The sequence below is a fragment of the Poecilia latipinna genome, unplaced genomic scaffold (assembly GCF_001443285.1).
Source record: "Poecilia latipinna isolate Pla-1442-1.1 unplaced genomic scaffold, P_latipinna-1.0 Scaffold988, whole genome shotgun sequence".
In the NCBI taxonomy this organism is placed as follows: domain Eukaryota; kingdom Metazoa; phylum Chordata; class Actinopteri; order Cyprinodontiformes; family Poeciliidae; genus Poecilia; species Poecilia latipinna.
In genome coordinates, this window is record NW_015113604.1 from 121,411 (window position 1) to 136,880 (window position 15,470).

At 38.7% G+C, this 15,470-nt stretch overlaps 1 protein-coding gene across 1 annotated transcript; it reads left to right on the forward strand.

Moving 5' to 3' along the window:
* Nucleotides 1-954: 954 nt before the first annotated feature.
* ifih1 (interferon induced with helicase C domain 1) lies at nucleotides 955-15,464 on the forward strand. The gene is made up of 16 exons (XM_015050363.1): nucleotides 955-1,521; nucleotides 1,823-1,994; nucleotides 2,306-2,407; nucleotides 3,413-3,463; nucleotides 5,926-6,164; nucleotides 6,700-6,907; nucleotides 9,719-9,936; nucleotides 10,154-10,249; nucleotides 10,366-10,489; nucleotides 10,882-11,097; nucleotides 11,441-11,697; nucleotides 11,784-11,933; nucleotides 12,551-12,712; nucleotides 12,796-12,989; nucleotides 13,068-13,161; nucleotides 14,784-15,464. Exons 1-16 carry the CDS (start codon nucleotides 1,090-1,092, stop codon nucleotides 14,979-14,981), a joined length of 2,913 nt encoding a protein of 970 aa, XP_014905849.1. The 5' UTR covers nucleotides 955-1,089; the 3' UTR covers nucleotides 14,982-15,464.
* Nucleotides 15,465-15,470: the final 6 nt, after the last annotated feature.

Sequence of the window (15,470 nt, forward strand, 5' to 3'; positions counted from 1 at the left end):
AAAAAGTGTTGAAGTTGTGTCTTTCACTTTTTATTTTAAATAATTATTTTTCTCCATTTCTCTGTGTTCCGCAACATGTTGATTTATTCTATTTTAAGAACAACGTTATCATTGTGTTGTTTCAGATGAAATTTGATGCCTAAATGATTAGTATTTAAGTTTTTTTTTTTTTTTTTGCTTTGGTATGGATTAATAAGTCAGCCTACTTTTGATCTTAAGTGCATAAATAAAACATATGTGTAAGTAAATATATATATATATATATATATATATATATATATATATAAATATATATATATATATATATATATATATTAATTCCAAAGTAAATATCTGGAGTCTAGATGGATTTTTCAAACCACAATATACAGTCAAGGAAAGAATACAGAATTCTTTTTTTTATTCAAAAGGTTTTATGTATTAGGGCATGCAGGTGCATCTTGCTAAATTTCACACATACTGTTTCTTTAAAACAGTTTTTTGTGCAGGAATGTCATGCAACTGTCTACACAACGATAAGCAAGACAGCTGATTTTACAATTGTCCAGCAGAGAGTCACAAACAGCCTCCACAGGACAGGTAATCCACAAGTAGTAATTTCTAAAACTAGCTGCCCATCAATGGGAAGTTGGGTGGAAGGAAAAATGTGGAGTAGAAAAGGCTGCTAAAAGTAACAGGGATAACCAAAGTCTTGGGAAGATTTAGAAGCAAAACCCATTCAAGGGATTGGAAAGAGATTCATAAGACTTGAAATGCAGCTACAACGAGACGCATCCAAGACATGGAATATATCTGCTACAATCCTTCCGTAAAGCCATTTCTAAACCAAACCATTTATACTCCTTCCTATTAATTTAGACGCACCTGTATGTGTAATGTTGAAGAAGTGGTTCAGAAATGTGGTTTATATCAGTTATCAAACAGTGACATCTAGTGGTCACTTTCAATATTAATTTGTTTTTGGGGAAAACGAAAGTAAACTAAGTTTTGTTTTCCAGGCTAAGCTATTACGTGAAGAAGTGAATCGTCATACTGGAAAGGCTGAGTCGGAGCCTGTTGTCTCTTGGATTATCGGACACTCTAGTCACGATGACTTCTGATAATGATGAGATGCTTGAACGTCGCATTGAATGTTTAAAACCGAGACTGCGGCAGATTATAAAGGTAGACCAGGTACTGCAATATTTACATTTAGAATCTGGACGAAAGGAGGCGATCAGACAGAAACTGAACACGGAGGGTAATGAATCGGCTGCGGATTTGCTTATTGGTGCGGTTGTTGAGAGGCCACATCCAGTCGGCTGGTTCAGGGCCTTCGTTGATGCGTTGAATCATGGAGGCAGCGCTCACGCTGGTGACTATTTGGAGTTAAACCTCCCAGACCCCGAAGTGGAGGCGGAAAATGATTACTATGTCCAGCTAATTCAGTTATTTACTCCCAGTCTGGAGGACATGAAAACAGAAGAAGTGTTGACTCAGTGCTTAGCTCGATTTCTCCTAACTGCTCCGGACCAAGAGAGGGTAAGTGCACAAAAACAAAATAGAAAGGGGAATCGCTGTTAGTTTGAAGTTAGAAAGAATAAAATTAATGTTATCAGTCTTTTGTTTCGTAATGTTTTGTCTTATGTGCTAGAATTCAAAGCAATCTACAAATGAAATTATGTTTTCATCGAACGTTTCAAATTGAGTTTTGTATGTCACCACAAGATGGCAGTATTGAATGCAAGTTGAAGTCCCCCACCTCTGGCTGATGCGATTTCTCCTCCTTCCCTCAGGTTGCAGAAAAGTCACATAAACCCACTTTATTTTGTTCAAACTCTAGATTGAGGCTGAAAAAACAAACCACGGAAACAGACGTGGAGCCCATGAACTTCTGAGCAGGATCGTGAGATGCCGACCTGGCTGGTTCTCTGAATTTCGGGAAATTCTGCGTGCCACTGAACACACACACCTTTATGAGCTCATAGGAGGATCACCTGAGTGTAAGAAACTGAGTAAGTGTCTAACCTGTCTCCTGGAGAGCACAGTTGTTGAAGAAAAGGCGATGAGGCAAAGTCTAGGCACTGATATTTCTGTGGGATTTAGGGAGATTTGGGAGTGTTATTGCATCTCAGTAATTACATAGATTGCAATATCCCTAATTCAGTTTCTTGAATAATTTCCTATTACCAATTGTTTATTCTACTGAGTAATTTTACTAAAACTGTAATTCAGTTTTCATCTATACAGAGTTTCTGTTTCGCAGCTTCATTTTGATATCCTTGTAAAGATGGAAACAACTTTAATTATTTTTTTGGATTCTCAGAAAATGAAGCAGAAGCAGCAGAGGAGAAACCGGCCGAAAGCTGTCAGAGTGAGGAGCCCATGGAAATCAGTGGCACCGAGGGACCTCAGGATGATGCCCCAGGTCTCACAGAATATGTCTCCTCAATGTATAGAGCAGTTAATTTCTATTTTATATACATCAATATACATATATTATAGGTTTTTGCAGGAGCTGTAAAAGTCACCAAATTAATCAACTTAACGTTAAGCCTAAAAGATTCTCCATCCTCGTCTTGCATCACGATTACAGTTAAACCCAGACTTTTATGTACAGTGTATAAAGAGACATAAGAAGTTTTCCTCTGTCCCTTTAAGACTAAACTCTTTCTGGTTTAATTCAGCAGGATTACCAAAGCTATTTCTTTAGACAGTTTACATACATGTTCTCAGTAATTGATAGAATGGACTTTTAAACTAGATTTTCTTTTCTTTTCCTTCTGGAATAATGGTCCGTTTCTGTCTTTTTACTCCATATCAGTAAAGGACTTGTTTCGAACTCTCTTACCAGATTTTGCGTGTTATCTTCACAACGTTTTTTTTGCTCTTTCTTTAAGCTCGTTTCACAGATTTTGCACATTCTTTATGCTTCTTGCTACTCTGGTTGATTTTTTTTTGATGTCATGAAAGGAAGCAACATGTCTTAGATGTTGCTCTAAAATACATCCACATGTGTTCCTCCTGTAATTCAGCAGTCGTAAGCATAGAAAGCCACGATGTCTTGGCCTTGGTTTTCCCAATTTAAAAATGCACGTAAACTTTTCAAGAATACAGCATGTTCTTTGAGTCATTAGTTTTTCCATTACCTTTTAGGAAAGAAGGTAATGTTTGCTGTTTGCTTTCATGGCAGCAAACAGCCTGAAAGAACACATCCCCCCCCCCTAAAACTGTCTCATGGCTCATTTTCATTTCTTCAGGAAATTAGAATCAAAACATTTTTGTTAGTTATGCTGTACTAACTAATTCTTCATTGGATGTTGTGCAAGTTATTTTATATTTGATTCTGTGCAGAAATTAGTGAAAGTCTGCTGCTTTTTATAAGCATATTTTGAGTAAATGCTGTTTTTTTTAATTATAATTTTTCTTACAGATCTGTATTTAGACGGTGACCTGTCCAAATCCATGGATAATTTACCTCCAGGTGAGACTCATTTACCCTCACCCGCATTCTTAACATTGTTATAATTCCTTAAACTCTTGTCAATCTCAGAATGTGTTCAGTGAAACCTAGACCACCAAGTTGTAAATTAGCTCAGGTATTTGTCAGAAAAATGTGTGTGTGATCTCTATTTCGCATTCACCAGGCATAATGAGATTAGCTGGGAGAGTTGTTGTGGAATATTTCGATGCCTTTTGGCGTGACATGAATAAGTTCCATGTGTGAACTCTGAAGAACCACAGAGAGGCTGCAGAGGACGGAGCGCAGTGGTGCTTTTAAATGAAAACCACATGCTGACTCAGTATTAGCAGATCGAAAAGGAATCTGTGAACTGTAGCCTTTAGTTAACTTTCTATGCATGCTTTGTCTTCTTCGGTTTTACAGGAGGGTGGAGTTAAGTTAGGCTGCAGTGTCTTGCATCTGTCATCAGCCAAGAGGCGGCGCATACTCTGTACAAAAACATCACTCTGACGATCTATTTACATTCTGAAATGCCTGTCTCTGGGGTGTAGTAAGTTACGGACATGTTGCCCTCATCCCAGGCTTAAATCGAGGATGGGGGAAGTACTCTGCCGCCACAATTTGAGTCTATTCCTGAAATTACCATAGCTTTATATCAACTCTAAATGACATTTTAAAACAATCAGCGAACAGGAAAAATATACATTTTTATTGGTTGATAAAATTTACACCTAATCTTCCCAGAAATTAAACTCTAATCCTGTTAGTTTTCAGAGATTTTCTGTCCTGTGAAATAATTTGACTTCACCTCCCTTTTGGGGTAAAATTAAGAAGAGCTGACTGAATATATCCCAAATAATCACAGCATCTGGAACACATTTCCTATTGTTGTTGTTGTTCAGGCTCTATCTCTTCATCAGGACAGACTTGCGTTGATCCGTAGGAGGCTAATTAAAAACCGCCTGTACCGACAATAAAAAAACAATTATTCTATGCCTTGGAAAAGTATTCATGGTTCTTAAATGTCTTCACATTTTATCAGGCTGCAACCTCAAACATCAGTTTATTTTAATGTGCATAGACCAATATAAAGCAGCATGTAATTGTGAAGTAAAATAAAAAGTATGCATATTTTTTTCTTCCTCTTTTTTTGTAGAACTAAACATCTGGAAAGTGTGCATATCTGTCCAGTCCCGCTGAATTTGTTTTTTTTTTTTTTGAACAACCGCCTCCCACTCTAATCACAGCTGCAAAACAGCTCATGCTAAGTCAGGCTGAATGGAGAGTGGCTGAGGATCAATTTTCACCACAGATTTCACAATTTTCTTGCCACAGATTCAGTTAGATTGAGCTGCAGACTTTGAATGGACCATTCTAAGACCTTAATGTGCTTTCGTCAAAACATTTAATTGCAGACCTGTTCTTTTGGAGTCTTCCTGGGTCGCCTTGTTGCCACCTAATAACTCTGACCAGTTTCCACACAGCTTGATGTTACCCTCACTTTGTTTCAAGGTGTGGATAATGGAATGAAGGTGATGTGCAGTTTTAGCTTTTCACAAGATGCAACATTTGCATGTTGGTCAGAAAGCTCTATTTTGGTTGAAAGGTGTTATATTATGGAGGAACTTAAAGGTCGCTAAAAGAGCCTCCCTTGTTTAGTAGGTGACTTCTGAAGGTAATTTAACTGGAATTTATTTAGGGGTATCAAAGTAAACTAGCTGGGATTGCCCGCCTTGCCACACTTTCATTTATTTATTTATATATTTTTTAATAAGCAAATTTGAAACCCATATCATCTTCCTCCCACTCAGTAATTGTTCATTACTTTGTGTTAGACTGTCACGCAAAATCTTGATTAAAAAAAAAAAAACAATAAGATTTTTTGTTGTTGTTGTAGTGTATTAAAACATAAAACAGTGAATACTTTTGCAACCCACGGAGGTTTTGTAGTCACAGCTGTGGCAAATGTGGAACTCATAACATAAGGGGATCTCGTTCATGAAAATTGTGCCAAATCTGAGACAGAACAAATGACTCACTCCCTTCCAGCAACTTTAAATCCAGCTAAGGCGGATCATAGGTCTGGTGTTTACCCACAGCTAAGACCGAATTGTGCTACATAAAACCAATCGTGAAAACGATACTCAAGTTACATGTCATGACATGATGGAGTTTGTCTGAATAATTTCAAACAAGCATTAGGTTTCCTGTGCTTGCTGTTGGTTTGTATACCTATGTTTACAGCAAATGGGTATTTCTGTTGTAGCTTGTATGAAAGGATATGAATTAATATGCATTTCCTCATTCTCTTAATTTGGCAAATTTGAGGTTTTAAAACTAGGTTTGTGTTCTGAATGCACATGAAAAAAATTGCTCCATGTATAAAAACAGTTTAAAGAGGACATTCCATAACAATGTGTAATTGTGGCTTGCTGACATAGACAGAAGCCCTTTTCAGACTGAGGCTTTGGTCTGCATTGCAGATGTAAGCGGCTGTCCAGCAGCAGAAGCAGCAGGGGCCACCGGAGGAGGCCCAGAAGAAATTTCTCTTCGTGATTATCAGATGGAAGTTGCCAGGCCTGCCCTGGAGGGGGAAAACGTTATTATTTGCCTCCCGACAGGAAGCGGTAAAACCAGAGTTGCAGTGTACATAACCCAAAAACATCTGGACAGCAGGAGAGCTGAGGGGAAAACAGGGAAGGTGGTTGTCCTGGTGAACAAGGTACTAGGATCTGACTTTGGTTTGTCTGACTTATGGGCTTTTTGGCTGCAGTGCTTCATTCAGATCCAAAGAAAACACGGAAGTTTACACACCACACATTCCATGCCATAAGTTTTATGTATCCCAGTGCACTTTGTTACTATTTGGCCCATACAAGATGTAGCCTGAACAAGGAAAATAAATACCATGTGGCAAAAAATATTTCCCTCCCATAAAACTATCTAGTAGCAGACAAAGTAATCCTATGTGACTGAAAGCATTTACGTTTTTAATCTTCAACCCTGAGCAATAAGTAGGTTAGTTGTGCCCACACAGAAAAGTCTGTGTACTCTTTTTGCAAAGAGTGTGCAACAAAATCCCCTTCTTCCACTAATTAGAAGCCCTGCCTTAAACAAAAGGAATAAAGCTCCGAGTAGTTTAGCTGTGGCGGGTGTTAGCAATGTGCCCTTTAGCTGCTGTAGTGGCAGAAAGTCATTTCTTCCTTTAAAAAAAAAAGAAAAATTGTGTTCATAAAATTTTCTTTTTTGGCTTGTAGATTCCTCTTGTGGAGCAGCATTTCTCCACAGAGTTCCGTATCCTGAAGCTCAATTACAAAGTGGAGAGGGTCAGTGGAGACTCTCAGCTCAAAATCTCCTTCGCTAACATTGTAGAAAGAAACGACATCATCATCTGCACAGCCCAGATTCTCGAAAATTACTTGGAGAGGGCTTCCAGCGGAGAGGATGAAGGGGTGAAGCTAAGCGGTAGGTCTTTGCAGCACTTAATTTCTAAATAAGTTTGGTGGGACAAACTACTATAAGATAATCACTCACAAAGAACTCAGTTTGTGTTAATTTACTAGCCCAATCCAGGGTCAAATACACACGAATACATTCCTGGGTGGGCTTAACAGAATGATGTGGGGTTATGGGTTTTATTGAGATAAGTAGGGTTTTCCTAGCCCTGAAAATAGGTTAAATTAGAAAATATTCCACATGAATGTTACCAAAGACTGGTTGAGAGCTGGAGTGGTTGGATCCCCACCGGTCATTAAGTAAGCAGCACGGTTCGCCCTCAGACCGGGATTCGAACCTGGGACCTTCATTGTGCAGAGCAACCATCCCGCCAAATGCACTTCCATGGAGCCCTGGGTAGAAAACAGTTAACATTAACTATTAACTGTTTATATCTTACCTTCAAAGTCATATTATCTGATAATAGAATACTAAGCTACCGTAGTATTCATGCTATCATAGCATTTTCAAAGAACTGATGATTATTTTTGCTGTTACCCCTAAAATCCTAAAATACACTCCATCCGGCTCCACCTTGCTCTGCCACACTGCGGCCTCCGCAGTAAAAATGCACCCATTCACGCCAATAATAGCATTTGCACTGCATCCGCACAACAGTTCATGCTTCCGCAAAGCCATTACCCCAAAATTTGAACTGATTCTGTTTTTGCCAGACAATGGAGCAAGTGTGTAGTTAACCTTCAAAGCCCACACCTTTCCAACAGGAAGCTGCAACGAGCGCAACATCCGTATTTTCAAAATAGTTCATCAAGACAGACTATATTTTCTTGAAATATTTGCTCTATTAATAAAAATAGCCATAACTGATACATGTCATCACGTATTAGTCAGCATAATTAAAAATGTGGATTTAATTCTGAAAAGTTTCTTGCTCAAGTCACAGCAGGGAGAGCAATGTAGGAAAAATGTAATTTTTTGAAGTTGAGAACTGCCGCATTTTACGTGACACCGTTCATCCTTTTTATCACTGGCTTTGTCACGTGCTCTCTCTCGTTTTCCCACGCATGCGTCTTGTAAAACCTCTCTGTGGTTTGTAGTGGAGCGGAGCTGAGAAGACACTGAGAAGCAGTGGAATTTGGGGTGCTCCAGAATGGCGGCAGCCCGCCTGCAAAGTGCGGAGCGGAGCCGAGCCGGATGCAGTGTCACCTGCCGGAATTGTTAGGCAGACAGGAAGAATTGGACATGTCTGGCAAAATTGTTAATAGAACTATCCCACAAGGTGTCACACAAGACTTAATGAAGTCCAGATGAAGAACTGAGGGTTAAAGATGTGGGTGGAGAAATTGATATGTAGCCCCTTTTGGGCAGGAAGGTGGAAAAACCAGACTGACAGAATGAAAGGGAAACTTCACATGTTGCACAATTCAAAACATGCATTTAAAATTTAAACTGCAAGTCTGTACAGGCACACACCAAAATGTTTTGAACTTAAAAAGAAAACTAGAATTCTAGAAACTTCTCCTCCTACAAATCCTGCACAAATGATGCGCTTTAACTACTGTCAAACTTTTATCATGGTCTCTATTTAAAAAAAAAAAAAAAAAGGGGAGAATCCTTTGCAGTAACAAAATAGAAAACTGCTCTGTACACTCAGTTATTAAAGAAAAATCCAGCAACCTTTGAAGGAATGGGAGTTTTGAACTGTTGCCTTCTAATTTTCCATAGCAGACATTTGTCCTGCAGTGACAAAAGCCAGCTTGAAAGTAAAACAGCAGATTTTGTTTGCTATATTTATAGTGATCTGCTGCAATAACAGAGCTGCAGGAAAAATCATTTTATCTTATTTCATTTCAAAAATGTATGCTTTTCTGCTGCTCATTCAATGTTGAAGGGCTATAACATTTTGCAACCAGCACCCACACCGCAGATGGTTTGGCTGTATTTTTTCGTTTACTCTGATGTACAGACTGAACAGTAAATGGTCATTTCTTGTAAAAAAAAAATTCTACTTTTTTTGTCTTACTAGAAATCAAAACACACCATTAAACTTAATATGGTTGCAACATCTCTAAATTCATGCAAAATCTACCCTGGATTTTACTGACACTGAAATGTTCTGGAATAGATAACCACCGAGGGAACATGGAGCAGGATTTTCCCCCGACAGGATCTTGTCATATTCTTCCGACTCTAGTGTTCGCTCCTGGCAGTCATCAGTCCAAGGTGGAATAGCCACCTCAGAGGAACATATGCTGTTTGTCGAAACACTTGAAAGCATTTATTCACCTCCTCCCCTCCCCACTTCCTCCTGGCTCTCAGGCCACATGTCTGTTCAAGCCATCGGTGTGTGGCTGGATCGAATTCACGAGAGAGCGTCTATCACAGCCCGTCAAACTTGCCACTCTGCCTTCTCTTCTGGGACAAATTCGAATAACAGTTTAGACTCGAGTCATTGTAATGCACCGTATTTAGATCACATTGAAGTCTGGCTTTGTTTTTGAAGCATGCAGTTCTCGTAACAGATGTTATTGTGCGGTTTAAACTGCTGTCTCAAATTTTCTCTGAAAGCTCTGATTTGTGTGGGACAGTTGGTTTTTCTAAAGAACTACCTCAACCTTTCCAGGGACTCTTTCAACTAACAGTGCTTGGTTGAAGAAGATTACTGTCTTTATATAAGATTTGTGTACTTTCAGTTAGGGAGAAATATATATTAGTTGCAAAAAAATTCCCTTCTGTTAATTCTTTGTTCTTATTTCTGCATGGCATTAAAAATTTACAGTTCCAAGTGAACCTCTGGCATTATGTCACCGTCTTTTCCAGATCTGACACTGATCATAATAGATGAATGTCACCACACTCAGAAAGGAGAAGTCTACAACCACATCATGATGAGGTACCTGAAACAAAAGCACAAGAACAAAAAGCTCCTGAAGGAGCAGAAGAAGCCCGTACCGCTTCCTCAGATCCTGGGCCTGACGGCCTCACCGGGGGTCGGAGGTGCCAAAACCCTGAATAAAGCTGAAGAGCACATTCTGCGAGTAAATACTCTGTTTAACATTGTATCTGAAACTGTAATATCGTATGCATTTTTGCAACTTATTTTATTCATCTAAATTTCTTTCACGTTCATCTCTGCTTTCTAATTCCAAGCCTTAGTTTCCTACTTCAAGGAAAGCTAAAAAACATACATACATTTTATATATATATTGTATTTTGCATTACATATTAATGCAGGTTTCCTTCCCTCTTTTGTAGATTTGTGCAAACTTGGATGCTTCCAAAATTATGACAGGAAGCATTGTGAAAAAGGAACAACGGAAATCCATCCTGCCTGTTGAATCGAGAAAAGAGGTAGACGCTGTTTCTCGTTAAATTCAACAAGATATGTGCATTAAACTACAAATGTGGCAACGTTCTTCTTTAGTCGAGGGGAGTTAACAGTATTTTTACCTAACCGTCATCATCAGGATCCCTTTGGTTGTGTGGTGAAGACAATCATGACTGCCATTCACGAGCATGCCCGGCTTTTCCCCACATGTGACCTGGGCTCTCAGAATTACGAACAATGGGCTGTTCAAAAAGAGCGAGAAGGTGAGTGGAATTGTTACACAGATATATATTATATAGATATGTTAAAAATTGACTAATGTCGGTGGATACTGATGTTGGTGCCGATATGTCGTGCATCCCTAATACAAATCGATAGAGGTGGCCTTTAAAATTTGGTATGAAAAATACACAATTTCTCTTAAGTCGATGATATTTATTAGCATTATGCAGCCTGAATCTTTATATCTGTGATGTTAATCTTAGTTTGTTTGTTTTTTTAAGATTCAGTAAAGTATTTAAGCTCCATAAAATCCTTCTTCACTTTTACCTGCAGTGTGCCTGTAATGTCCCTTTAACGCTAACTCTTTATTACACTGGACAGTCTGGGTTTTGCACACATAGAGCTATCATGAAACTGCCTCATTGTGTTGTAGCTGCCAAAGACGGAGACCAGACAGTTCGGGTCTGCGCGGAGTTCCTCCGACGGTATAATGAAGGTCTGATTTTAAGCAACACCATACGCATGTGTGACGCTCTCAGTCTCCTGAACAAGTTCCACGAGGAGCAGATCAAGAAGAAAACATCACAAGATGAAGAACAAAACATGGAAATAACAGAGACGGAGAGATTTTTGTTCAATTTGTTTAAAGGTAAGATCTTTCTTTTTTTTTTCTTTTTTTCTTGTTGATATTCTTAATTTCCACTATAAATTTTAAATATATAATCAAAACCCGTTGCTTACCCACATCTTCACATTTTGCTTTTATGCTGTGCTTTTATAGTAAACAAAGAGCCATTTTCCCATATTTAAAAAAAATATTGCCTGGCCAATCAATTTAAAGCTTTATTTTAGACTAAAACCTCAGAATAATTTACTCCAACCAGACTTAAAGGGGTGTCAGTAGTTTTGCAAGAGACTGCAGTCGTAAAAGTGTCTCGTTTAACTTTGCTGAAAATATTCTGCCTTAGTCCTTTTATATCTACTCCTTACAGACAAAAAGGAAGAGCTGGAGAAGCTGGCAAAGGATCCAACATACGAAAACGACAGCCTGTCAAAACTCAGAACTAAAATTTTACAAGAGTTCAGCAGCCGAAAAGAAGCCAGAGGGATCATTTTCACCAAAACACGTCACAGCGCTATGACTCTTAGCCAGTGGATTCAAGAAAACCCCAAGTTTGCTGACATCGAAGTAAAACCTTCTTATTTCATTGGAGGAGGAGACCAGAGCGATACCAAACCAATGACAGCTGTAAGTGCATACTTCACAAACTGAACTCTCTTAGGCTGCCATTTCCCAAGTTCTTCATGTATGTGACCTGCAGTTGTATTCCTCAGGCAGAGCAGAAGGATGTGTTGAAGAGGTTCAAAAGCGGTGAACTCAACCTCCTTATTGCTACCACAGTGGCAGAAGAAGGTTTGGACATAACGGCCTGCAATTTTGTTATTCGATATGGCCATGTGACCAATGAAATCGCTATGATTCAGGTCAGTAAAATGAACGACTGTAATCCGTGATTAAAAATGTGTTGGTATGTCTTTTGGTTTTATACGGTGTGACTTTGACCACATAAATAAATAAGGTATCTGAAGGACATATGATAAAATAAATCTCTATTGATTTTTGACAATCAGACTGACTTGAAAGTCATTTTATGTTCTTTCAAAAAGTCACAAAGAGAATAACACGCCGATTCCCCCAAAATCCACTACAATGAAAATTATTTGTTGTGGCTCAAAAGAAAAAAAAAAAATACTTGCTGCTTATAGCAGAGAAATTTCAAGGGCCATTTCAGGACAGTCCTGATAACTAACATTTTAAATTCCCAGGCATTGCAGCCAAAATGTTTCTTCAAGAAAAACAGGGATTCCTGATTTCATCTGTGCCTGTGTTTGTAGTTTTTCCATTCTGCTCAAATCAAATGTTAAATTTATCTCAGCCTGTTCCTGTTTTCCACAAACTTTTTCATGGCTCAATATTTTCAAGTGTCCCGTTAGTCATCCAGCTGTAAATACTGGCAACAGAAAATAAAAAATAAAAAAAATGTGGGCTGACTAAATATGAGTAGGTGATTGCTGACCATTTGTTCTGTTGCCCTTTGCAGTCTCAAGGCAGAGGAAGAGCTGAGGACAGCACATACACTGTCGTGGACGTAAAGAACTCCGGGGTGGCTGAAAAGGAGTGTGTCAACGAGTACCGTGAGCAAATGATGAACAAAGCCATTCAGAAAATTAAAAAATTAGATCAATCAGTTTACAACAAACAAGTATGTTAAACAAGTATTATTAGCCATCTATTTTCTCCTAAATACAGTCTTTTAACCTTTTTTTTTTTTTCTCCTTCCATTAGATCACAGAGTTTCAGATACAGGCTATAATGGAGGAAAGAGTGAGACAGGTAAATCAGAAGAAGAAGGCTGTGAAAGATGAGAACCCGTCTTCTGTAAAGTTTAGCTGTCGTAACTGCACCAAATACATCTGCAGCGGCGAAGACATCCAAATCATTGAAAACATGCACAGAGTCAATGTTACGCAACAGTTTAGGTACTAATTACGATATAAACTTTTCAACACTGGCACATTGCATTGCATGGTTATTTATACTCTCTTTTGTTTGTGCAGGAAACTTTTCATCCAGAGAGAAAACGCATCTCTTCAGGAGCGACGTTTGGACTACGAGACCAATGGAGTCATAGCTTGCAGTGGCTGTGGTCAGGTAAACACACTGTTTGGTTTTTGGATTTGCGGTCTTGCTAGTAACTTGAGATAACTTGTCTCGCCAAGATACTCGTATCCCTGAATCCCAGCTCCTAGTTTTTCACATTACAATGGCAAACTAATTTAATTTATTGGGCTTTTTGATAGACAAACATAAATTTGTGCACAACTGAAAAAATGTGTTAGTCTCTGCTCATTCCCCAACAATTAGATTATGGTCTGGTCTGCCAGATATGAAAGACATCTATGTTAACTGATAAATTTGAAGAATTTTGTTTGTCCTAACTGACCTAAAGCAGGAAACATTTAGTCTGCAAACGATGTCCTTTTATAGTTTATTTAAATATCTGCTTACAGATGCAGATTTATCCATCTTTTCATCCAGTTTGCTTGTCTTTGCCTAAGAAAGCCCCCCACCCCAGTAGCATGATGCTGCTATCATGTTTCACTGTGTGATTAGTGCATTCAAGATTATGATTGGTGTCAAGTCTTCACCACACATAGTTTTGTACTTATAGACCACAAAATTCAGTTATCTTCTGACCACAGCACCTTCTTCCACATGTTTGCAGCATCACCTGCATAGCTTTTTGGAAACTGCAAAAGAGACTTATTAGATATTATTTCAATATTGACGTCCTTCTTTCCAGTCTTTCATAAAGGTGGTATTTGTGGAGAGTATAGCTAGTGGTAGTCCTGTCAGAGTATTTTCCTACATTAGTGGTAGAGTTGTGCTGCTACTCTAGCCCCTTTCATTAAACACTAAAAGGCGGGTTTATGTGCTCCTTTTCTGGCGTCTTCGTGTCGTTTGTGTATTTAGGATTGATAAAGTGAGAGGGGTAGAAGTCAGCCTGCCTATGCCATACCCCTGAATTGCGAAATTATGTAATCATAGCCATCACGTGGGTTGAACTTTATGGAGGAGAGCCGGCCTTACTGGTCGAAAAAGTGATGATGTGTCATTTGAGTAGTGAGCCAGCAGCAGGATTTACAAATATAAGCATGATTCAGAAATCATTTCTGGATGAGGTGGCTTGTCTGCGGATTTATAACAGAAATATTTGTGAACGAGGGCTCTGATTAATGAATCGTTTGCCCAGCCGGTCGGTTCTGGTCAGCAGTCATGTCTTGTTGGGTTTACAGTTATTCTTTACTCCTACTTTGGGATGATAGATTAAGCTGTTTACCACGAGATGTTTATAGTTTGGGATGGTTTCAAAAACCAAACCGTGTTTTAAACATGTCCGGGTCTTTACTCCTGACCTTTCACTTGTTTCCTTGTTCCTGTTTTTCCACTATTTCCTATTAAACATCTGAGAGCTTCACAGAATAGCTTTATTAGCATCATTTTAGCTACATTTAGTGATTCTATGACATAAAATCCCCAAAGAAATACATCAGTTTGTGATTGTAATGTGACAAAATGTAAAAAAAAAAAAACAGTGTGAATATTTTTGCTAAGCACTGTAGAGCTTCATGGCAAATGAAGAACAACAAATGTATATTTTTTTTATTACTTATTTTATCTGACAGTCTGGCTGCTATGGAAATCAACTAAGTTTAATGCATTAAACGGATAAAATAAGATTTGTCTTCTTTTAAACTCCACTTCTGTTGCAGACATGGGGTTCAATGATGTTTTACCGGGGGATTGAGCTGCCTTGTCTCCATGTGAAAAACTTTGTGGTGGATATAAATAAGAAAAAGTACAGCAACTGCACCAGGTGGAACGACCTTCCTGTCAAGTTTCCTGACTTCGACTACATCGAACACGCCAGCCTGATGGCACAGGGCTCGGACGATGAAGTCACAGAGTGACCCTAACAAATCAAAGCACTTGTTTCTTCCGGAGGTTCTCTTCTGATGATACGTTTTGTGTGTGCATTAACTGCAATACGCACAGAATGTGCGGGTTCTGTTCTTTACGTAGACTTAAATGTTTTTATTGGTGCCAAGTGCGCTTTGTCTTCAAATTTTGCACTTAATTGGAATTATGCATCATTTAAATTAAATTTGAATCCATTTACAAAACGACTCAAAAGTATTTTCGTCAGAAATCATTGCTGTCCCGTGAGATGGCAGGCAGTGAGCCCTTGATTGTCCCTCAGAGCCCACCTGTCAACTCACATGCACACAAACAGGTGCTGTTGACTCTGTTTAATTCACCCGTCAGTGAGTGATTCACCACTGTTGAGACGGAGCTATTTACAGAGGCAACCTTTGGTAACCTCTGTGTCCACATCCTTTTAGGCGACCTAATCGATTGGGCAATTCTGCAAGTTGCACAAATCCCTCCGGATTAATCAA